The 24,768-nt window shown below is 43.3% G+C and overlaps 3 protein-coding genes across 3 annotated transcripts in view; 1 reads left to right on the forward strand and 2 right to left on the reverse strand.

The window, feature by feature from the left end:
• The first annotated feature begins 1,947 nt into the window (after window positions 1–1,947).
• Window positions 1,948–16,009, forward strand: LOC121364045 (claudin-19-like). Its single transcript, XM_041486958.1, has 5 exons — window positions 1,948–2,167; window positions 10,272–10,436; window positions 10,586–10,667; window positions 13,265–13,375; window positions 14,683–16,009. The coding sequence occupies exons 1-5, from the start codon at window positions 1,948–1,950 to the stop codon at window positions 14,780–14,782; spliced, it is 678 nt and encodes a 225-aa protein (XP_041342892.1). The 3' UTR covers window positions 14,783–16,009.
• A 654-nt stretch (window positions 16,010–16,663) lies between these two features.
• DUSP28 (dual specificity phosphatase 28) lies at window positions 16,664–18,512 on the reverse strand. The gene is made up of 2 exons (XM_041486959.1): window positions 17,767–18,512; window positions 16,664–16,904 (listed from the first exon to the last, which is right to left on the reverse strand). Exons 1-2 carry the CDS (start codon window positions 18,112–18,114, stop codon window positions 16,770–16,772), a joined length of 483 nt encoding a protein of 160 aa, XP_041342893.1. The 5' UTR covers window positions 18,115–18,512; the 3' UTR covers window positions 16,664–16,769.
• A 1,318-nt stretch (window positions 18,513–19,830) lies between these two features.
• The window catches only part of GPC1 (glypican 1), a 200,785-nt gene continuing 195,847 nt past the window's right edge, over window positions 19,831–24,768 (reverse strand). Inside the window, exon 9 of the mRNA XM_041486923.1 lies at window positions 19,831–24,515. Within this exon, the coding sequence (XP_041342857.1) occupies window positions 24,295–24,515 (221 nt within the window). The 3' untranslated portion in view covers window positions 19,831–24,294. The remainder of the gene's footprint in view (window positions 24,516–24,768) is intronic.

Below are 24,768 nucleotides of genomic sequence, written 5' to 3' on the forward strand. Positions count from 1 at the left end.
TTATGACAACTTCAGGAACAAAGTTACAAAGTCATATTCTTTGGAAGTGGTAGGAAATGAATTAACATTGTTCCTCTTTTTTATTTTTTATTTTACTTTTTCCCCTTACCTAGTAGTGAAAAGAGTTTGCCTTCTCACCCCAAGGTCAGATTCTGATGAGGGAAAAACTCTGTGAGCTGTGGTGGGAAACTGCTCTAAGTGGTTTAGTACCGTATTTAAATTTGCATTTTATCTCTTTCTGATTGCGCTGGTGGCCATGGGTCAGCCTCAGAATTTACCTGAACTAAGAAGTGATTAGTAGGTTCAAAGACATTTATTGCTGATGTTAGAAATTTATATATAAATGAAAACCAGTGTTGTAATAAATGCTTTTTTTCCTGTTTTGCTGCATAACAAAATAAAAAAGAAGTAAAAGAGGTTTTTAACTTTCCATTTTAGACACTTACCACTCATTTTTGCTTCCAAAGACCTTATCAGGAGTAATTTGTTTATTTAAGTTACTTCAATATTTTTCTTTGCTAACCTTTCCTGTGCTGTGTTCAAACCACGTACATTTTGGCTGTGCTGTTTTTAATGTTGTTACAGTGATCCTTTTGCTCCCCCAGGGTTTGTTTTTATCACATTATAGCTCTTACTTGCATATAACCTATATGTGTACTTTGTGAGGGAAGATGCTCTGGACTTTGTGTATTTATTCCTTTTTGGTTTATTGTCATTCTCCTTTGGACAGTTGCGATGCATATTTGCTATCAGCTGTGCCATCACCTCAAACTTATAAACATGGCACTGTGTGACAGCTGGTACAATCAGGTCCTGTAGGGTGGGGTGTCCGTGGGATGGGCTGAAAGGGGATGGATGTGCTGTTGGAATAAAGTATTATCTGGACAGTCCTATGGGGTTTGTGTGGTAGAAACAGGGTCAGGAAGGGGTGATGAGGGAGGAAGGCAAAGAGAGGAGGCAGTGCGGCAGCAAAGTGGCCGCAGAGCTGTCCCAGGCTGCCAGTCCTTCGGCCGTGAGCCAGGGAGGTCTGTCCTGCAGTCACAAACAGTTTGGTTTGGTAATGTCATCCACTGCACAGGTGTCCAGCTGCATATTTCTTCTTTAGAAGAAATGGTTTTAGGTAAACCAGCCATTGTGGAAGTTGTAGCAATGTTTCTGCAGTGCTTTGCTCTCCAGTGGTGCTTGGGCAGCTCGGTGGCCCTGACAAAGCAAATTATATGCCAAGTTAAGCTGAGTATATTTGGAACTAATTTACATAATTTCCTGGTAATTTTCCCTTTTGACATGCCAGGTCTTTGTGCAACAGTTGGACAGAGCTTTGGCCCTGGGTCCTTGATTTTTAGAATAGGACAAAGGTCCTGAAGAGTACAAAATTTTGTTTGGGTGGTCGAACTGGTCCTCACAAAGTGCTGACACTACTATATAGCAGGAAGGTAGAGAAAAGGATTAGAAACATACCATAAACGTGAGTATCACAATTTATCTTGCTTTAAATTTGTATTGGTAGACATTGTAATTGGGAGATGAATAATTTACTAAAACATTTGATAGTTTTAATTTTTACATGAATTTTGAGTTAGCAAGCAAGTAACAAATGGATGAAACATTGCAAATTAAAATTAGAGAATTCTTTGGTTGTCTCCTGTGGTTTTGCTCTGTTTGCATTTTTTAGTGGTAAATGTGTACAATAATAAAAGTTTTCCTAAGAAAAATAATGTATTAATGTGAATAATAATATTCAATTATTCTAGTTACTTGATGAGATTTAGATTCCACCTCTACCGTTCCCTTGTGTGATACATTATGTTGTAGGTAGGCATTTTTTAAACGTTTTTGCAAAGGTCAGGCTCGTGTAAAGGTAACTCCATACTTTATGTATGAACTGTTTCAACAGGTTTCTAATACCAGAAATTTTGGGGAACATCTTTGAGGAAAACTTCTGTCACAATGGCATCATCCTGTCTGCAGATTTGTGCATTGCTGCTGGCTTTAGCAGGATTCGCTACATCACTTATTACTGCCATGTCCAGCAGATGGAAGGTTTTGGACACCACAACAGAGCTGGTTACTGCAGACTGGGTTTCTGAAGGTCTTTGGATGGACTGTGCAGCAACTGCTCTTGGATCAGTAGAGTGCAAGAAATTTCTCTACATGCTGAGTTCAGACCGTAAGTGAACTCAGTAGTCATGGTATATATTCATAAAATCCAAAGATGGGTTTTGTCCTTCTTTCTGGGCAGTGTGTTAGCAGGTTGAGGGGCACAGAGTGCAGTTGTCCAGAGGGCACTGCAGTTCTCTGTGCTTTACAGTTCTCTGTGCTTTATTTCCACTTGCCTTCTTCTCCATCAGTGTCTCTCACTGAATTAAAATAACTTCCAGCTTTCAATTTTGTTTCTCAATGTGGTGTGCTTACCCTATGTATACAAAAGAAGGAAAAGGGTTAGGGCAAGATAAAATCCCTGTATACCAAAACCTGTCTCTGGTATGATGACATACCGAACAAAGCATTGCAGCTAAAATTCAGCCTAAGGATTGCAGTGGTGCACATGTGTGTGCTTTAAGTGGTAGCACAATGTCACCTGCATCTTTGTGCTGGGATATCAGGGAGCAGCCATGCACTGGAGGTGTCAGAACAGCCGTGTGGGCTGTATGTCTAGTATGGCCAAATCCTGTTGTGGTTGCAGGCACTTTAAAGGGCCACCAATGAAATGAAAACCAATGTTTCACCCTGCAGTTCAGCTCGGTCACTGCTGTGGCTTTGCTGCCCTCTCTGGTGCATTGACATAGAGGTATGGGTGATAGACAGTAAATCTGAGAATTTTTAAAAAATAGTTTTGGAAGAAATAGCATCTTTTCACTCAGCCCAGTTCTTTGATACAAGCATAGTTCCATGAGCACTGGTGTTTGTTTGTGCTTTAGTGTGAGACAGCATTATTAGATATTACAGAACTGGTTTGATACTTTGTGCTAAACCTGTGTACCTGGATATTTTTTCTGGATTTTCTCAGAGGTAGTGAGCTTAGACTAAAATACATCTGTGCAATGGATGCTTCTGTGTTTTCTAGGGTCAACCATGCTAGCAGGGTAGCAGTTCATCTGCAGCTAGAAAAAGAAGAAATGTCTCAGTAGGGGCTGGAAAGTATTTGTTTGAATAGTTATGGATTTTAAAACTATCTTTCTGTAACCACTGTCTTTATGGTAAAGGATAGGAAGGACTGACATTGAAGTTGTTTCCTCAGCAGACTGAGTGTAGAAACAGTAACGCTGTAGCCTTTGGAAATAGTATTTTGTTAAGCTTTCTGTCTTGAACATAACCTTGCATTTATTCCTTTACAACTTTCAGTTTTCTGCAGTCACTTTATGAGTGATGTTAATATAATTTCTTCAAGTCTTCTGTGCTTTATAGGTTCCTGATTGCTGTCATTGCTATTTGTCTGGACTCTTCCAGCAGTTTTATTCTGAATGTGCAGTGCTTAAACCTTAAAAATACCACGTGTCACAGACTATGAACCTTGCTTTTCTTGACACAGATGTGGACTTCCTTGGAGTCAGAGCTGCCTAACTGTAATGCAGATCTCTAAAGGATGAGAGTTTAACTCTCAAGATGCAGCATGTTCATGGTTCTTCTGCAGGACCCTCACTTTGGTGGCCTCATCTGCCTTCATAATGGGGAGGCCAGTTTAAGAATAAGTATCAGCATCCCATAATGAGGCCAGAGTTTGTAGCCTCAAAAGGAGGCTAATCACATGCTTCCGAGGATTTTAAAAACATTGCTGATTGCATCAGAGGCAATGTCAGCTTTTCACATCATGTTGGTACCTGTTCGGCTCCTCTCCAGGGTCTCCTCTGTGTAGGTACCAGGATGCCTTAAGAGTTGGTGTTGACAGCTTCATATCAGCACCTTCCACAGCTTGGGAGCGTTCTGGAAATCACAGTGATGAGATGGGGCCAACAATGACAGCGTTTGGTTCAACTGACTGGGTTAGAGCAAGCCCAAAGGAACGCGCCCAAGCTGTGGAAGGTGCTGATGTGAAGCTGTCAACACCAACTCTTAAGCCCTGCTGATGCAGAGCCTCTTGCAGAGCAGTACTGGCTGTTAGGCCCATTGCCTGAAAAGCCACAGTTTACAAAATTTAGTGAAGAATAGCCTTATGGTCTTTAACACATTGGAGAGTGATTTTCTGAAGGGAATTATTAAAATGCCTGGTGCTGTGTAGGAAAACTCATGCACTTGAGGTCTGCAGTTTAATCTTTTGTTTATATGTGTGCTGTATGATGCCAGTTGAAACACATTTCTTAACTAAGAAGAGATTTTTTAAAAATTATACTCTTAATTTTTTATTGCATCCTTGGCAGCAGTATAACTGCCGTGGACACTTGATTCAAGGTCCCAACTATCTCACCTTTGAAAGTGCTGTCAGCAGAAGTGATTGCTGAGATCACCAGCATGGCACCAGTGTATGGATAAATTAGCTGGAAATTCTTTGAAGGGCTTTTAATGAAATGCAGATACTCCATGGTACTGGTACAGTGTGTTCATTTTACTGTGCCATCATTTTTCAAGTTGCAGTGACTAAGCAGAAGGAGGGAATTCTGTAACAGTCACCTGAGATCAATTCCTACCACACACTATCTGGTTTCCTTAAAAGATTGCAAGTTAAGAGCTGCACAGGATCACAGTGCCAAATCTGGTCTTGTTTAAATCAGTGGCAATGATTCTCTTGGCTGCCATGGGAACCAAAATGTCATAGTGGCACTGTAATACCCTTTGGCAGCTGAACCTACCAACCCACAGCATCAGCTCAAAGTGACAGTGAATTTTGATGAAAAACAACAAATACCTGTTAGGGACGAGTTGTGGGTCTCTCAAAGGCTAATCCTTCTGGTAGTGTTTACATAAATGCTGTGGAACTGTTACCAGGTTGCATCATAGCAGAATTATTTTATGAAGAAACTCTGACTCCATTTCCTGGAGATAAGGGCAGGTTATCACTGCAAAAGATGGTTAACCACGTTTGGATCCACAAGTACTTTAAAGCATTAACATGAGTGGGTGATGTGAATTGAGGCTACCATTCTGTGTAGCCAAGGGCAGAAGCAACTAAACTGAATTTTACATATGCTTTGCCTACAGTAGCTTTTTTTTTAATCCTGGGGTATTCTAACAAACAGATGCAATTTATTGCAATGTATTATTTTTCTTATAGCTGTTTTTCTTCATAATTTTATTCCTTTTGAGACAGGTCTGCCACACTAGCTCCTTCATTTCTTTACATTTCAATTCCATGGCACATACATTATTGCAATTTTAATAAATTGTACAACTGTACAGTGTAAGCGGAATGGTTTTTAAGACTGAATGTGTTTAGCTGTAGATCAATAGACAGTAAAATATTAATGGAAACCACTCATCCATAAACTTTACCTTCCTGAAAGAAGCTGGCAGTACAGTTGTTGTGGATTACTTGTGATCATAGCTCCAAAAACTGTGCTAAATTTTCTAGCAGACGTATAAAGATTCTGTTCTCAAGCTGTTTTATATTTGAGTCCTCAAGAGAATATTACACAAAAGCTTTTTGATTTGACAGCAAAATAAAACTAGAAGCAATCTTAATCTAGTGTAAAATCTAGTTGACCTCAGAAAAGAGACAGAAATAAAATATTTGCCTATATTATCACTCTTACAAGGTATTTTGTAGAAATACTGACTGGACTTTCTAGGCTGAGAAAAAGAATAGGCTCATTTTTCACTTCCTATTAGAAAAAGAATTAATGTGGTCACTTTTTTTACATGCTAATATCTTTATCATGAACTGCTCCCACTTCTTATTGTCATGCCCAGTAAGCCTTATCTATGGGGAAAGAGCAAAGAGCAAAGGTAGACTCATTTTGGAGTGAAACCCAGAGATAAAACAGCAAGGAGGCTTCTGAAAGGCTTCACTTAATTGTAATCTAATTATAAGGATATTTACCTGTTACTACTCACAAGCATGACTGCTACATTGGAAATTGTTGGCTTTATTTTGTGCTTGGGTGGCTTGGCAGTTATTGGAGCTACTTTGCCAAATAATTACTGGAAAGTCTCCAGTATACATGGTTCTGTGATCACAACATCTACGTTGTTTGAAAACCTGTGGAAGAGCTGTGCAACAGACAGCACTGGAGTATCCAACTGCAGGGATTTTGACTCTATGCTTGCACTGCCTGGTAGGTGACTTTGTGCAGCTTTTTTATATTGCTTAAAAACTTATTGGCAAAAAGTAGTAAGGCTTTTGTTTTAGTGATCTGGTAATACTGGAAAATAACTGGCCAAGAAGGACTTTGTAGGCTGAAGTAATAAAATTCTCTCAAGCAGCAGAAAGGTTATAAACTAAGGCAAATGAAGTCGGTTGATCAAGCATTTAACAAGCATTTAAAGTGGGTTGTAATCTCTTCTCTAGCATCTCGTGGGTTATCTTAGTAGGAGACATTTTTTAATTATTTATTTATTTGGAATTAATGTGTAGACCTTATTTTGCAATACTTCATAGCTAATGTACCGTAGATGTAGTTTTTCCATGTAATAGGAAATACTGTTTTTAGCTGAGAAGTGGTAGTGGTTTTTGTAAGTTGACATTGAAAATTGTAGATAATCCAAGAAATACATGATAATATGTTAAACATATTATATTATAAGTTATAGAAGGAGTATATGCTATAAATTAATATATCATTAGGCTTGTCAACTAATGCTAACTACTGTCAGTTAGTTAACTGACAGTAACTAAAGTCCATTTAGATGTGGTTTTAAATATCAAGAAATTTAGATCTGCTGGCCCTTGTCCTGTGTATCAGTCTTCATCATAATTGTGGTTGTCCTCAAATGCCCAACTAGGCGATATTCTGTGAAGAGTAGGCATGTTTATAGACAGTAAAGCTATTTTTTTATTAATCTTGAATAATTCAGTATATAGATACTTATTTGGAATAAAAATGCCTTCCTTCTAGCTGAATCTGCCTTAGGAGGTGGCTAAACTACATAGGTAAAAGGGTATTCCTAATCTGAAGAATGTGTAATACAGGATTAGTGGGAACGAGGTGTTAAATTCACTTTCTCCCTCAATCTGAAGTAAAGGCTTGTTGTTGACCAGCTCTAATACTCTCATAGCAATTCTCTGAAACTGTGTCCAGTATTTAGGGAATAAATTCTTTTCATCTTTCTGTTCTTTTCATCTTTCAGTCTTCTCTAACAATTGCTTTTAGAGTGTGTGTGTGTGTATGAAGAGGAACATAACCCTATTTAAGCATTTTAGCCTCAGTAACAGCAGGATCATTCCATCAGACATTATCCTCTGCAGGTTACCTATGTCAGTGTGCACCAGCATTGCTGGGTCAGTACTTGGACTTGACGATCTGAGAGATCTTTGCCAGCCTTAATGATTCTGTGATTTTATCTGATTCTTGTAAAAAACCCTCCAAGGGCTGGTTTGTAGCTTACTGCCACTGACTCCAGGCAGCATCTTGTCATTGATGTGTTTACTCACTCACTGGGGTGAGTATGTGCACATTTGGGCCATGGGCTCACAGGACATCAGCATCTGGAGAAAAAAGTGGGTTTGAAAGAACCTGGTGGGGGACAGAAAAGAGCACCACAAGTGTTAAAGCAAACAGAACAGAAGGCAAGAAACAGCAGGGCTCCTGAGAGCTACAGATAACAACATGGAGTCAGCAGTAAGGAGAAAAGTGGAGCCAGAAAGTAAATGACTGGGACAGGCCCTGAAGTGATTTTGTGAAGATTAGCTTTGGTCTGTTGAAGAGGAGATCAGTCCTGCAGTTGAGAAGATGGCAGTATAGTGGAGGGTCAAAGGTAGGGGGAAGCAGAAGGGAAAACTTGCAAATCTGTGAAGATAAAACACTTTTAGAAAAGAAAGCTGAAAAAGAGGAGTCAGAAGACACTTTTTAACAGTTGAAAGGACTGTAGCTGGGCAAAGCAGGAAAGAGGAAGAAAATGGGTTTGGCAGCAAGGGCTCAGCAAACAGTGGGACCTCTGAGAAACATCCATAGGCTGGCAGATATGAACCAGGGCAGATTAAAAATTACCATGGTCAGTTTAGGTGTGTTTCAAATTCCTGTTTAGAAGCTTAGATGAAACTGCTGCCAGGATGCCAGGGACTGGAGGGAGGGCAAAAAGAAAAAACAAAAGTGTCTTTGTTACCTCTCATCAGAAGGTCAATGAAGATTTTCCTTGGAAGTTTCCTTATTGGCAGCTGAGCTATATGGAATAGTTCTGGGTTTTGCTTTATGTATGGGAAAAGTCAGGCTTGGTTCTTTTAAACCAATTTAATGCTTTTGAGTTCACTATACCATTAGTCTAAATGACAAGTATTTGAAGTGAGGGGCTTTTTAAATGCAATATTGAACAAGACTGAAACCATGACTGGCTAGTCCATGTAGCTAGCACTGTCTGTCTAGTCACAACTAAGTCAAACATTTGATATAACTATTTGCCAAAGCTTTGTAAACTCCCCCCTCTTTTTTTTCACCTTCTTTTTAAAGTTCCATAGGCGTTTTTTCCAATGACAGGATTTGGGGATAATTTCTTACAATTAGTGTGGACTAATAAAATGCACTGACTTGTGTCTTGTTAAATAAGCTAAGTTTAAAATAAAAAATTGAGTTTTCTGAATTGTGAACTAAGGTCCTCAGTTAAGGCTGTTAAGGTTATGGTATTGTGGTACAGTTGTATGAAATCCCTTTCCCACTGGATTGCAAGCAAGGGTATGTTTGTGTGTCCTGGAAAGATATGGGGAGTCCCATTTAACACTGCAGGAGTCCCCAAGACCTGAAATGTCAGTTGTTGGACCCTGCTGGGTGATTGCCACCGTGAAAGATCCCAAACCTGAAAGCAACATTATTGAGTACTTACCTTAACCATATCTTCTGCAGGAAAAAACCTTGAACTGTTAGTGGTATTTTGAGAGGTCTTCCCACTTTTACTACTGTCTTAATTTTTTTCCATGAAAGTTTTAAAATTTGTGCTTAACAATGCATTAACTCCTCAAATGAATTTAGCCTTTAATTCTGTATATTTATCTCATGGAAGCTTATAGCTACCTTTGGTAACTCTTAAGCTGGTAGGACCAATACTCTTAAGCCACATTAGGCTGAGTTGGAGTGTGAATATCACATTACCTTCTGTCTCTCTGTCTGATTTTTGTTGTCTGGAGACAGACAGAACTAGCCCAGCAGGTTATTGTGGAGGATGTGGAGGTGGTCAGGGAGCAAGAGCTTGAATGCTGGCATCAATGATGTGAGTGTCCAGCTGGAATCAGGTCTGACCCTTCTGACGTAGGATTATAACTGTAGAGTCATCAAACCATTTAGATTGGAAGAGGACTTAATCAAGCTAACAAAGTTAGCAGTTGTGACCTGCCAGGCTGTGACGCTTGGCTTGTTTATCTCACAACAAAGGTGCCGAAATGCCACTTGACCTGGAGCCTGCCAAGTGCAGGCTGCCATTTTAAAGGAGCCCAAAGTCCCTGTGTGACCTTCTTTCTTAGGCTGATTAATAATCTAGTCCTGGTTTTTGTGCAATTGATACCTAGATGTGAAGACTGGGAGCTTAAATGATGCAGAATTCCAGGATACCAAATTCCCTGAAGTGCCCACAGCAGCTGTAACCTCTCCACAGCAGAGTGTCTCAGGGAGGAGTGCTGCAGCTCTCAGACTCGCTCACTCCTCTTCGTTACACTGAGTTTGAAGTGCACTGCTAACTTGAGCACCATTCTTTCCTACCTCTCCCTGGAAGCAGCAAAGCTGGTACCTTTCTCCAGTTCCTCAGCAGTGCCAGAGCCTTGCACACCTTCACTATCACCTGCATTTCAGACATGTCCTGTGCACTCAGCTGTAAACGTGTCAGGAAGACTGAAGGACTTGTGAGTAGGAGACTTTTTCCTGCTCCTGCAAATGACCATGTTTACCACTAGGCATTTTCACAGGAATGTAAGGGATGAGTGGCTTGCTGTAGTTCTTCAGGATTTACTAAAGACACAAGAAGATTTACTGAGCTTATAAAGTGTAGGCATAGTTCAACTCTCAAATCTGTTTGACTTGAAGGCTAAACACACTTGGGTTTGGAGACTTCTCTGAGCCATGTGACAAAATTGGACAAGATTCACTCGTTACTGCACCTGTTAGTTTTGTCACTTTCTCTAATCACTTTTATTTCTTTCAGCACAAGATTAATGCAATTTCTGTATAGATCCTGATTTGTTTTCTCTTTTTTTGTCTCAGCTCACATTCAGGCATGCCGTGCCCTGATGATTACTTCCATCCTTTTGGGATTCTTAGCTGCAGTACTCTCACTGCTTGGTATGAAGTGCACAAACATTGGGTTGAGTGATGAAGACGGAAAAATGAAGTTTACTGTCACAGGAGGATTTCTTTTTATTTTAGGAGGTAATATTGAGGCTGAAATGAGAGCACTGTTGATACTTTGTATGGCTTTCACAGCCAGACTAAATGAAACAAACTTGTTTTTGGTTTAGATCTGTTACAGCCATTAAAGGAATCATTCACCTGTGTGCTTTTTAAACTTTTTCTGGTAGGTCTCTGCTCCATGGTGGCTGTTTCTTGGTACGCTGCAATGGTTACTGCTCAGTTTTTTAACCAACTGTACGCTGGAACCAAGTAAGTTAATGTATCTGTGATACCAATCTCCATCATGTGTTGGAGAGTTGCACTAGCCTCAGCTGCTCCAGAGTTTCAGAACCTGGATGGATCCCATTATCCAGTCATGCAGGAGGGAAAAATTGTATTCAGGGAACCTTTTCACTTCAGAGATGTTGGTGGGGAGGGAGGAGAGTTCTTTCCTGGAAGAGTTAGTGAGTGTGCGAGGAATACCAACCCCCATCTGAGCGGGTTTTGTACTGTGTTTGCGTTTTCTTGAGAGACTCAGTTAAGTGTGTATCTCAATCTTATGAAGAAGAAAAGGTAAAATTCGTAATCTGCTTTGGCATTTAGACCAAAAGAGGTACAAAACTTAAGTTCTGATTAGAATAAAGTACCTCAGATGCACATGCAAGGGAAAATCGCCTGCAAAGCAGCTCGAGCTTTGTACTAGTGGCGTGCAGAGAAATCTGCTGCCTGTCTTACACATGTCTATATTTTAACAGCTCAGCATTTGTTTGCCTTATGAGTTAAAACTAGGCAAAATCTGTGGGATTATCAGCCAGTGCAGTTGCATACAAACAAGTTTTGAGGTATAAAAGCCCTTGCTCTTTGTCTGATATAAAAGTAACAGTTGTCAAAACCAAATGGCAGCTTATGGCACCTTATCTAGGTGTCCTGTTTAGGAATGAGGAACAAGGGCAGAGGTAACTGTGCCTCTCCTTCAGAGAGGGTGAAAAGGAGAGGGAAACATTGTCTGTGGGATATGAGACATCTATAATATACTTCTACCAAGTATATAAATCATAGCTCAGTAAACTATAAATTGTTAGTTGCTAGGCTCATATTTGAAGTGTTTTGTAAAGTTCCCACCCAGGAATCAGTTCAGGGAAGTCAGAGGTGAAGTGCTTTGTGATAAATCAAAGTACTTTAAGCAATTGCTTTTGTTGTTTGTCAGTTTTCCCTGTGTTTTCAATGAAGTGCTTAGAAATAAATTGTATTTGTGCAGTTACTTTTTGTTGCTTTATATCCCCCTGAGAGAACTTATATGAAGGGTAATAAATGCATTAGAGAGCAGAAACAACTGTTGATAAGGAATTTCGGTTAGTTGGATAGTTGGTGTGTTTGATAGTTCCCTGCTAGAGCTTTGGGGCTTCAACATCAATGCCTGTTAATCAGTTACCAGATGGTTTGCATTCAGTAGCTAAAGAAATCTTTTTTTTTTTAATAGCTAAACTTCATGTTTAAGCCATTGATTCACTGAGCAGTTCTTGATGAATTAAGTTTGATCATTGATAAAGCTGGGCATGCAGTCTGTGAGACAATTTTAAATTCACTTGCATGCCAGTATTGATCTTCACTCTTAAGAGACTGGCAAGTCTGGTTTTTCAGATTGCATTTTTCTGGTCTGACTTCAGCAAATTAGTGAAGTTGACCTCTGCTAATTCTTAGAGGAGTTTCTCCTACATCTCTGAAGGCAAACGAAGTTGTTCTGCAGATGTCTCTGATATACTTTGGTATGACATCTACAGCATTCTTGTCTGTAGGTGACTGGTGAGCAGAAATGATTGCAGGCACTGGGCAATGTGCAATTTGTACTCCTGGGTTTGTTTGATAGTGACTCTGCTTCTTCCATGTTTGGAAGTACCTAAACCAGTGGAGACCTTGTGGCTCCCATGTGTGATGAGACAGAGAGCTGTGAACCTGTGTAAACCTCTGAATCCTTCCTGTGAGCAATGAACTCCAGAGTCAGAACCTCTGACACTTTTAAATAATTGTGTTTCCAAGTGGAAAGAAAACACAAATCTCTGGTTCCATGGTACCTTCAATGCAGTCCAGGACACTTATTTTGCTCTTATATTGGGGTATTTCAGACCAGAGATGTACAGGTGAATTGTGGATATAGTTTTTGTCTGATCATGAAAATTTGTTTTCCTCTTTTCATGAAACTCCTGCCAGACTTTTCCAGACTCAGTTGTGTCTAGTCTTTGGAACAAATTCATTATCAATTACTTTCTTGGACTGGACTAGGGGGTTTCCTGAAAGGTGTAGTTTTGTACAGTAAAATAGGGAACTATTCTTTTTCAGCCTGGGACATTCATAAATGCCTTTCAGCCATACCACCACAGAGGGTGCTGAATATCCTTTAGGGTATCTAAATTTGAAACCTAGCCCTATTCAGCCAGCTACTTGTAGGTGACCTAGTGTTGTGTCCATAGAAAACTGAGGTCTGTGGTCAGCCTTTTCTCAGCATATAGACAGTAAGATCTGAATCATCCAACTTCACAAAATCATTTCAGGGACACAACCAATAAAATTGTGTTATGGATTGCACATAAGGTATATCATTATTATTTATTATCAACAATTAGTTATATATACACAATTATTTATTGCTACTTATCTTTATGTTGCTTAGTACTCTCTGTACTGTTAGTAATTTGGCAGAACAGCTCTATACAAATAAGAGTTTTACTGAGCAGACACAAAGCCAGATCTGTTCTCCGTTAACTGCTGAAGTGCCTTTCAGTTAGCTGATTTCAATGCAAATTCAAATTTGTTTGCATGGCTTTGTGATCCTGTTATAAGTTGTTTCCATAAAATCTTTCATGTTTCAGGTATGAACTAGGAGAAGCTCTGTACTTAGGCTGGACTGGATCTATCCTTTATATATTTGGTGGGATCATACTGACCTGTTCATGCAGAGGGAAGGAAAAACAGAATTACAGGTAATCTTGGATTTGCCAGTTGAAGTAGTAGCTGTCAATCACATACCACTTTCTACCTGTGCACTATTCTGTCTCTCTCCACCCCCTGTATAAATATGTATAAATTACAAACAGTGCTGTGGCATGTCACAGACTGGTGATGGCAGGGGATGCTGTACCAAACACTTGTACCTCCCAGACAGGGTACTTCATGCATCACCATCAGCAGTCACCTTTAACTTGTATTTGGTAATTGTGGGCACTGCTGATAGTGAAAATGTGCAGTGAAAGAGCAAACTGTCACCAAAAGAAAAGTATATGAAACCCCATAATGTATTATGATCCAGTTCCTCTGCAGTACTCACTGTGAGTAAAATATTCAAACACTGTTCAGTTTGCAGAAAGTGTAAAGATCTTTCCCAAAGCACATGGAATTGATCACTAGAAACATGGTTTTTTTTTCTTGTTCTTTTTGGAAATGTCTTGTTGCACATCAAATCAGGAAAGGTGAGATTTCTGGCCTCAATATTTAACCTTCCCTGCTTTTTTGTTTCAGTCTTAATTTTGACACATACAGAAGGCCTCTTTTTGAAGGAGAGGGATGAAACAGGCAGAAATAGCAGAGGTCCATGTCTACCAGAACTCCAATAGCTTGGAGCTTGTACTAGCTGAGCTTGAGAGGGTTATAATATGCAAGGAAGAAGCATATTCACTATTGGTCTATTTAATATTAGGAAAATTATATCAAAATGTAGTAAGTGAGTGTTCCTCTGGTACTGCATTGCCTAATCTGAAACCATTTCAATTTTATGGTAATATTTCATCAGCCACATTGGACTTTAGATCTTGCTCACCTTACTTTGATACAAAGTACCAAATGTCCTGAAATGTCCTGAAAATCAGGTAAAACTGACATATGAAATAGAAGTTCAACATGATGAATGACAGTTGAAGGGGTTGGGTAAAGATACTACTGTTTTCTTTCTTTGTCATCTTGATTCCTGTATTAAAACCTGCAGCTTGTACAAAGGTGCTGAGGGCTTCTGCTTTAGGGCCTTGGCTGAAATGCCTGGAGGAAGAGCACATGAGTTAGGAATCCAGATGTGGCTGAGGTTATGAGAGATGCTGTGCAGCCCACCAGGGACCCCATCTATTCCCCCTTAGCTACCAGAACAATGAGAACAGGAGGCCTCTCATTTCTGCCCTGTTGTGAAGAACCTGCTGTGGGTGGGTTGGATACAAAGCTACCCGAGTAACTTCTAAGTATCTGAAACCATGGGCATGTGTCTAATACCAATTATTTTGTATCTTTTTTTCTTGATTCACAGTCCCAAGAAGTATGCATATTCAGCAGCCCAGGCAGCTTCTCAGCCACACATGTACCCCAGGAGCTCTGAGTCAGTCATAAGCAACAAGGAGTATGTCTGAGCTTCCATCCTGCATCACCTGTAGCGTTAGTGGGTTATGGACTCCAGTAAAGAAGTGAGCTACTTCTTTATTCTGGTTCCAAGCTGCAATCCTATGCCTTAATTTGGAGCAGTACCAGGAGGAGGTATGGCTTTCAATGTAAATAGGAATGGTTTTCAGATGTAAATAGCTTTCTACAGAAGACATTGTGACGTGAAATCCTGTGGCATGAAGGTTTTCTGCATGCTGAGAAGCTTGGTAAAATTTAACCAGAGTGCAGTATATGCTGACACTCAAGAGCAATGGTTCCTATTTCAGCTGACTCAAACATGTGGAACTGATAGCTGTATCTGACTGCAAGTTCATATGCCTGACAGTTAGAAATGTGTTTTGTTTTCATTAATGTTTAGCTTCCTTTTTTTTGTTTAGCAGCTTAAGCTTTTGACAAGAAATAAACTTTGTTCCACAGACTGAAACAGATTCTTTGACAAGTGGAATTCTCTAATAAGGATCTTATGTTATACTGAAATTCTTATTATATATGATAGTCAAGGTTTAATAAAAGCTACAAAAAATTTTCTAGCAAGTCTGCTAGAAACACTCTCAAATCTGCAGATGTGCAACAAGTTTCTTGTTGGTTGTAATGCAGATAGAGAAGATAAATGATACAGAATGAACAAAACACAGCTGGGACTGGAGAAAGCATCTGGTGTGAAAATGCCTCGTGGTAACTAAGAAAATGATAGCCTGAAATTTTTATTTTTATTTCTATGGTTTCAGCTTTTAAAATAACACTACTTTAACTTTGAGCAGTCTTTAACTGTGGGAACTTGTACTGCATCTGAATTGTCTAATTCATGTAATTCCCCAGTGGCTGGATTTTCTGTCATTGTTCCATCATTAGAATTTCTGCCTTAAACTCCTCCACAGCTGGGAGCATATGTTTACCTTGTGTGAGCACTTAGGCAGATGGCAGTGAACTAACCTTACTTCATATTTATGCTTTCAGCAGGGTGGAATGGAATTTCATCCTGCAGGCTCTCGGGGTCCATAACTCATCCCTTTTAAATTACAAATGTGTTCATACAGTTTGACAAAACTCTGTTTTGAATAGCTGATGATAAACACAGAGCAGTCTGATCTGGAAGTTTCATGCCCAACAGATAATTTCAGAGGGCAACCTGTAAGCAGTCTCAGCAGAAATGATTTAGCCATGCTGCTTGCATGCAGGAACAGCTGACTTGGAAAGTGACACATTAAGGCATGAACTGGGCCTTGTTTTACTTAGTAAGTAAAGCTAAAAGGAGTGGTGATTGCTTCTAGATTGCTAGTGTCATCTTCTTCCCTCCACTATCATCTGCAGTTTTTAAAATAATTCCTTTGGTGTTTTAGAGAACAATTTCAAAAGCTGAAAAGGCACTAGCCTGCAGGGTGGGACCATCACCTGCATATTCTGTCCTCTGGATTTTTAGGTGATTTGTGAAGGTGCTTTGGTCTAGTTGAACGTAAGGAAAATCACAGAGACAAAGCATCAACTACTGTCAGTTTCCCACCAAAGGTTGTGTCAGCTCATTAAGATGAATTATGATCCAGTAGGTGAGAGAGAAATTCAGAACTTCCTTGGTCGGGCATCGTGTCTTCTAATGGCATCGCTGGGAAGTTTACTTTAAAAACAGGAATAAAATCCCTGTGTGGTAACTCCTTCCCTCGTTCAGTACATTGTTACCATACTCAGAGGCATTCAGGGGAAAATCACTGCTGAAGATTCCATGCCTTTCTCTGGTTTGTTTACAGTCCTTCCAACCATTTTCTGTTTCTGCTGTTATTCCCTGCTTATCGGCCCTCTTTCCATGCATTACCAACAGAAATGCTCTGAAAGAATGCAATGAACCATCATCTCAATTATGGGGGTAAAGTGTTTTACGTACAGGTGATTTAGGATGTGATTTTTTTTTTTCCTTTTTTTTTTAAGTCTGTAGCAAGTCACTTCACTTTCTTTAAAGTATCTTCACACATCGCTATTTTTAAGTCCTTTGCTCAGCAGAGCAGACTGCTTTGATATCTGCAAATCTTCTTCATATCTCTGCAGCTGAGACCAAAATCCTGCATTCGGTTCTGCTACAGGTCTGGCAGTTTTCACAGCCTAGAGAACAGGAGAGACATAGTAGAGGCAAGGTATCCTGCATTTGTGGGAGTCATGCAAATGAATTTTGTACAGGAGAAGATTCACTTTATTTTACTTTACTTGATTTGGCTACAGAGTAACAAACACCTATTTTGGTGAGCTGACTTCACTCTGTGCTTGCTAGGAGCTGGCAGGTGGGGCTGGTTACAGAATGGATTAATGGGAAAGACACCAGACAGAGCTGTTGATTTGCTGGAAATGGGAAGTCTCTCACCACGTGCAGTGACACTGCTTGTGTTTAAGATGATAGTGTGAAACTTGGTCACTCTCTGCACACCTCAGTTTAAATTAAGCAAAACCTGACAAATGGGTGAAGCCAAAACCCACAGAGCACAAGCAGGTTGTATTGGATAGGCTTCCTAGGAAAGCTGACAGGTCATTATAGCCATGTAGCTGTGGCTGACAGCTAGCAGGGCCCTGGGCTCTCAGGCCTGACAGGATGTTCCTTGCTGTGTGGAGCTGTCACACAGGAGCAAACCCTGCACAACAGCTCCTGCACCCACTCACTTTGTCTCTGTCTTACCATGACTGTGCAAATGATAGAGAAAATGTTCACTAAGCAACCAGCTTGGTATGTTTGCTAGCTGTGCTTAAAGCCTATTTGCATTTGCATTGATGTTCATCCTAGAAACCCCACACTGAAAATTTATTAGACCAAGCTGGGCATGAAAAAACTTAAAGGTTTGAATCTCTGTATAACCGCTGATGGGCAGGAGAAAGCACCAAAATAATTCTACAAGAAATCACCATTACTCATAAGAAGCATTGCATTTCTTCCCCAAGAGAGCTGTAAACGCGGATCTGGACGTAGGCACATTACCTCAAAGGCGTCCTTGAGCGGCAGCTGCCGGTGTCTCATCAGATAAGCCGTGCAGATGGCAGCGGAGCGGCTGCGGCCGTTCTTGCAGTACACCAGGCACTTCCCCCCGGCCCGCACGGCCTCCTCGATGGCGGCTCCGCAGGGCTCGAAGTGCCGGTGCAGATCCTCGGCCGGGTCGTCCAACACGGGCACGCGGATGCCGCGGACGCTCCGCAGCGCGGGGAACGGCTGCTGCCGGGTGACATTCACGCAGAAGGTGACCCCCTCCCGCGCCAGCAGCTCCTCGTCGCACGCTGCCCTGGCCGTGCCCAGGAGCAGCGAGGCCGTGACCTGGCAGAGCTGGGGCATGGGCGGGCACGGGGCACCCAGCGGCCCCGGTGGCGGAGCGGGGCTCCCGGTGCCGGCACGGCCGCGCCGCCCGCAGCCACCCGCGCGCTGCTGTTTTTATCCGCTCCCTACGGGCTGGCGCGTAGAGGCTCCAGGCAGGTCCTAGTGCCGGCTGCATCCCGAGAGAGGACTTGGAAAGCTGCAAGCACTTTCAGAGCCCACAGCTCGCTTGTAAAGGCAGTGGATTTGTACAGTCGCTACCTCCAGAATAGCTGCTTACCTGCTGTGTTCTGCACCGGAATGCTGCTGCTGCTGCTGCTGCTGCTGCTGCGGGCGGTGCTCTTGGTGCAGTGATGCCAGGCTGAAGTGGTGTCAGGGTGGGTTTAGGCTGGATATTAGAAAAAGCTTCTTCACCCAGAGAAGATCCAGTTGGGCACTGGAACAGGCTCCTCGGGGCAGTGGGCACAGCACCAAGCCTGAGAGAGCTCAAGAAGGGTTTGAACAGTACTCTTGGGCACATGATGTGACTCTTGGGAATGTTCTGTGCAGTGCCAGGACTTGGACTCCATGATCCTCGTGGGCCCTTCCAACTCAGCACATTCTGTGATTGAGTCTGTGATTTTCCAAAGCATCTCGGTGCCCCTTTCCTACAACAAAAGCATCTTTTGAGTGCCCAGAAAATGATTTACTAGGCTGGTCAGATAGTGTAGTGCTAATCTTTCTGGACTTCACTTGCTGGTGTGCTGCTAGGGCAGAGAGCATCTTGCACCTGAGTGTGCTGACATGGGTTAGAACCGCACAGGATGGGTGGGGATGGGCCAAGCCCAGCCAGGTGAAGGTCACATTGGCCAGTGCCGGGCAGGTGCTGCAGGGCTGGTCGCAGGTGCCAGCTGCTTCCTGGAGGCTGAGCTGCTTCAACCCTTTGCTTTCAGGCCAAACAGGAGCATTTGATGGCATTTGCTGCTGACACAAAAATGAACCTGAATTGTTGCAGCAGCAGAGCACAGACCGGTGTGAAGTGCAATGCCACCCATTGTTGGTGGCAGGTCCAGGTCTCCAGGAAGGAGAACCGTGTGGGTGGCAGTAGCCCAGCAGATGGCTCTGGGATCTGCCAGACAAGTCTGGTGTGAGTTCCTGGTTTAACAGCTCCTGCAGCTCATCCCGGGACACTGGTCCAGGCGTTAGAGAAGGTCTGGTGCCTCGGTCCAGATTTTGCTGGAGTATTTCTGGTCTTGGTGGCACTGCCAGTTGGAGTACAGTGCCAACAGCCCCTGTCACAATGGCTGTCTCCTGTCCTGCTGCCGTGCACCTGCAAAGTGCCTGGCCTCACTGTCTTGGTGAGCTCCCAGTATGTGCTGGGCTGCTGCTGGAGCCCCTGCAGCCTTCCATGCCTAGGGAAGCAGTGATGCTTGGCTGCCGTGGAGTGGGAGCTGGGCTTGGAGCACACCCTACACCTCCTGCAAGCTCTCAGCAATGAATTTGCAAACATGCAGTGTTCAGTGACATTATGAACTGCAGAAATGCTTTCAGACACCTTTAGTAAACACCCAGACATCAGAGGCTGTTATTTCAGATCATAATTATACACCGAGGAGGCAAAGCAGGAAACTGGTGTGCACAAAACTTCTCCAAGGAGAAGACCTGTATTTTTGCATTTGTCTGTACTTATATAAATGTGTGGATGTGGTGGAAATAGCTGCAGCTGCAGGAGAGGAACCTAAATAAATACCTACTCACTTAAGGGTATCAGTCAGTTTATTAAATGTAGCTGATATTTGCTTCCAGGCAGAAGGATACACTTTTAATAGTTTTCAATTACCAAGTCTCAGACATTTCATGAGCAGATTCCAACATGTCACCTTGACAGCTGCATTCACCCACTTCTGGAAGTGGATGGAGCTGAAGCACAAACCTTTGTGCTGCACCAGTCCAGTCTCAAGCACATGCTGGAGTTCCCACAAACACACATCCCCTCGCTGCTTTGCTTGCTGTGAGCACTGGTGCAAAGCCATGGTCTGTAATTACCACAACACTTTGTAAAGATGAATACCAAGGGCATTTCTGATTTTTTGCACTGTTATGCCATGACTTTCTGTGCTTCTAGATGAGAAAGAGACAACTTAGGATCCTCGCTTTGATGTCTCAAGCCAGGCTCACCTTGTTCCCACAAACACACAGAACCCAGCAGCTGCTGCTCTGAACGGTACAGGAACACAAATCCCTACTGCAACGCTGCCATCAGCCCATGACACACTTGTGGCTGAAACATGGTTTCATTCCTCAGGGCTCCTGACCTGGCCTTTATCTGTGCCTTAACAAGTGAAAAAGAAAGAAAATGCCAGACTTGGCTTAAATGGAGAAGAAATAATTGCCCTGTAAATACAGATTTGTCTCCAGCCTTTTTATTTATACAAGGATTCAAAGAACATATTTCAACTTTAGATAAACAGTGCAAGAGAGTTACAAGTACCTTGGTAACAGAAAGAAATAGATAACTGTCCAGCTATGCTGATAAGTGAAATAATTCTTACTCCTGCAGATAGAAATGCATCTGTTTAAAGCAAAGGTGGACTTTAGATATCCTGCTATACCTTAGCCCCTACCAAGCCCACCAGAAAACAACAGGCAGCTTGTCATTTGTAAATGAGGAGTAGCTGTGCTCTCAAAGCCTTTTGAGACCCTCACCATTGTTTAAAACACACATTATGGCACAAAGAGCAGGCTGAAAGACAGAGACACTTGGAAATCCACCATTTACGGTTCTCCCTTCCCAGGGACGGGGCCTTTGTAAATATTTTTTTCCTACACCACTTCCCCCTCCACACCCCTGTCAAGTATGAGGCCTTTTCACACCAGAACACCATGGATCACCATCTTGATAACATGGAAGCAGATGTTTCTCCCCAGCCAGCCCAGTTCCTCAGAGATCCCCTCATGCAGCCACCAGCCACGGGGAGGTGTGTCACAGTGTTTTCCAGCAGGCAGCAGCCCAGGAAATGTCATTTATAAGCACTGAAAGGCCCCAGGTTCTGCACCAGCCCGACCACAGGCTCGGGACTTGTCTGGACCTGGGTTGATTTCAGCTTGTTCAGCCACCAGTGGTTGTTTAGTCAGCAGTAATTACAGTTTCCTTTAGTTTAGAGTTAATATCCTGGGGGCTTTTGGCTGTTTCAGCTCCTGGGGAAGGTGGCACGGCCAAGCACAACCACAGGCCACTTAATGGCAGCAGCTGAGGAAACAACTTCAGGGCAAGGGAGAACAGAAAAACTGAGTAACCAGGGACCAACAAAAAGCAGCAGCGTAGGCTGACCACGGGCAGATATAAAAATCAACCCCAGAGGATGCAGGGCCACCAGCACCACTGAGCACTGCTGGGCACAGAGGGGGCTGAGCCCCCTGCACTGCCCCCACCTCTGGCTGCTGTCCTGCTCTCTCCCTGGCCTGGCTTCTGGAAGTGGGAGCTGCCACCCTCAGGGTCAGGAGGGATGTGGAAGTGGGAGCTCAAGCCCAGCCCAGAGGTGAAGGCTTCAGGAAGGGTTTCCCCTGCATAACAGATTTTACTGTTTCTTTGAGGTTTTGCTTATTAATTTGCACTATCAGGTTTTTTTTTCTTGGAGCAGAACCACTAGTTTGGACTATTAAATTGTTAAAATACTAACTGGATAATCAGTAAATTCCTGGCTTCACATTTAAGATGTGAAGGGGCCCATAAGGAGCTTTTGAGGATAACAGGCAGACAGCAAAAACTAATTGCACAGAAATGGAAGTGACTTTCAAGCTCCCATTCTGCAAAGCAAAACATTGACCTCAGCATCCATGTGTTAAAACCCCAACCCAACTGTGTTTTGATGAGGATACAGTGTTTTCATTCTTCTTCCCTCCCCCCAGCTTTTTTTTTTTTTTTTCTCACTTTGGATGTAAAGCTTCTGCAGGATTGGTTGTGGGGATTGTTGTAACTGAAAGTTAAATTTGTATTTGCAATTCTGATTAAAAAAGTTAAAAAGAAAAGACAGGAACTCTTTAGAGCAGTAAAAATCATGTGAAGTTGCCGTATGTCTAGGAGTAAATAAATCTAGACAAAACCACATTTATCCTCTGCAGGGTTCTGATGGGTGTAGTGGCACTGTCTGTCCTTCAGCCACTGCCCAACACCCCAGTGTTCATTTCTGACACCGGACCAGATCAGGTGTGATTTTGCCTTTCAGGAAGGTGAGGCCAAGGCAGAAAGGATGCACAGTCAGTGACATTAATCACTGTGACTTGGAGAGGCTGGTCAAAGCTGGCCTAAAATCTCTGCCTAGTTTGAGGCACCCTCAGTGCCACCACTGTGCCCCAGGGAGGGCAGGGAACCAACTGGCTTTCAGCACTACCTTGCTCACGTCCTCCTCTTTCCTTAAATTGCACCCTTCAGAAACTGCATGTTCAAAATGAGGGTTTTTTTCCCCTGTCTTAGAGGACAACCAAACCCCAATCCCATAATGTTTGCACAGCCCAAAGGCACATCTCCTCTGGCAAGACAGAGCAGAAATGCTCAAATGCTGGCAAAAGCAAGAGACAGCCCAGCTCTGCCCTCCCTCTCACCCCAATACAAACCCGTCTGAAGCTCAAACCCAACCTGTGTGTGCTCCTGGCCCAAGCAGTCACAGGGACTGTGTTGTATCCAGCATCTGCTACACCCACAGCTCCAGCCCATGCTTGCTGCTCATGAGGCATGGAAGCCTCTGGAAGCCCCAAACACACAGCCCTAACAAGCACAGACACTCCTACAGCTACATGAGGTCATTTATAACTTCACTCACCACCCCCAGTCTCAAAACCTGGCACAGAGCCCACCCCACCGAGCAATTTGGGGTTAGGGCAGCTGCCCACATCACCCACTGGCGAGTGGTGGGATGCGGCAGCAAAGGGTGAGCCTGGCCCTCCCCTGAGCCAAAACAAATCTGCCAGTGGTGTCTGACCCATGGGCTCAGCCCTTGCCTGCAGGGGTTAGGGAGGGTGAATTGGATGATTGGGAAGGAAGAGGGAAAGTGGGAATCCATTAAAAACCTAAAGTACAACTGAAACAAACACCAAAGGTAAAAAGAAATCCCAAACAAAATGTTTCCCATTCTCACATTCCCCCCTGGTGGGTGCTGCCTTGAGCCAGTGCTCTGGGTAGGGCTCATGGTGATCCCCACCAGCCCCTGAAGGGGCACAATCAGTCCCAAAGCTCCAGTTAGAAAATGTCCCTGGTCTCTCTTATTACCAAGAAAAAAAACTGGATTCCTGTCTATGGCTGGGGCCAGAGAAGGAGGAGGCAGCACAACTGCCTGTCACACAGAGAATCGCACTGTGCATATTTGCATCTCTCTGTTACCTACAATGGTACTGCACTGCAGGTAGAAATTGGACCACTGTTACTTGGGTAGAAAATGGCTTTCCAACTAGCATGCAAAGAAAAAGTACCCCAAACCCCAACCCCTAACACTCATTCCCAGTCACGTAGATGTAGGAAACCTACATTTCAAATTGTCATCAGCTACGAGCTCTAGTCAAGAAACCCACTTGTGACCTTTCCAAAGAAAAAGCGAGTTCTGCATTTTTGGGTCCAACAGTCACTGCCAAACTCTTTCAGTTCAACCCACCAAACCTGCTCAGGCTCCTACGTACACCACTGGAAGTGAAGGGCCGTCTCTGCCCAGCTAGGAAGCACAGAGGAAGAACCCAAAGAGCCCCTGAACGCAGCACGGGAGCCGTGCGAGGATCCCGGTCTGTCCGCGCGGGAGCCGGCGCTGCCCGCGGCACTGGCTGTGGCTCCGGCCCGCACCGGGGAACAGGGCAGGGCAATTGCATATTCCACTGGAGGCAGCAGCACCGCTGCCCTCCGAGGGCTCGGCCGAGTTCCCCTGGAGCCCTCTGCAAAGGCTCGTTTCAGCCCCAAGAGCCAGTTTGTGGCAATAACAAAAGTAAAACAATGAGGTATGGAAAGAAGGGCCCAGCATTGGGGAAAGACCTAGAAAGAAGAAAACAGCTCGAGCACTGCCAGAAATAGCAAACAACTGAAACCTTCTGAAAACCTTTTTCTCCTCTTTTTTTTTTCTTTTTTTTTTTTTTTTTTTTGCCAAGGTGAATTAAATATGTCCGTTGGTTGGTTGGTTGGTTGGTTGGTTTTGGCAAAGTGAAGCCCTCAGCCGCAGTCTGTTTCCTGGCTGTGCCAGTGAGTTACCGCCACAAGTGCTGTGCGGCGATGACAGCCACCGAGAGGAGGAGGAGGAGGGAGGCAGAAGGCAAAGATCTGCTGCTGGCCCCATTGATGCCGTGTCCAGACTGCTTAGGAATAGCGTGTGTTTCTGGCTGCCTGGTGCTGGGGCTCTTAGAAAGTCTTTTGCCACAGACGTCATCAGGACAGCTATCCCCGCTCCCCGAGCCGCTCATGTCGTCACCTGTGCAGAGACAGACGTGGGGTGAGCACAGACTGCCGTCCTTATGGTGGGCAAGGCCCCTTGCTGCAACCCCAGGGAGCTCTGGCCACCTGCCCTACCCTGGCCACCCCCTCCTCTCTGCCCCTGTCCCTCAACGTGGGATACAAGCCCATACCTGACCTCCTGCTGGCTTTAGTCACCTGTTGCTGCAGCAGCTGGAAACTCCGGAGCAGACAGGAGCAATGGCCCTGTCAGCAGGGCTGGGACTGGAGCC

The sequence above is a fragment of the Pyrgilauda ruficollis genome, unplaced genomic scaffold (genome assembly GCF_017590135.1).
Source record: "Pyrgilauda ruficollis isolate IOZ18807 unplaced genomic scaffold, ASM1759013v1 scaffold79, whole genome shotgun sequence".
NCBI lineage: Eukaryota > Metazoa > Chordata > Aves > Passeriformes > Passeridae > Pyrgilauda > Pyrgilauda ruficollis.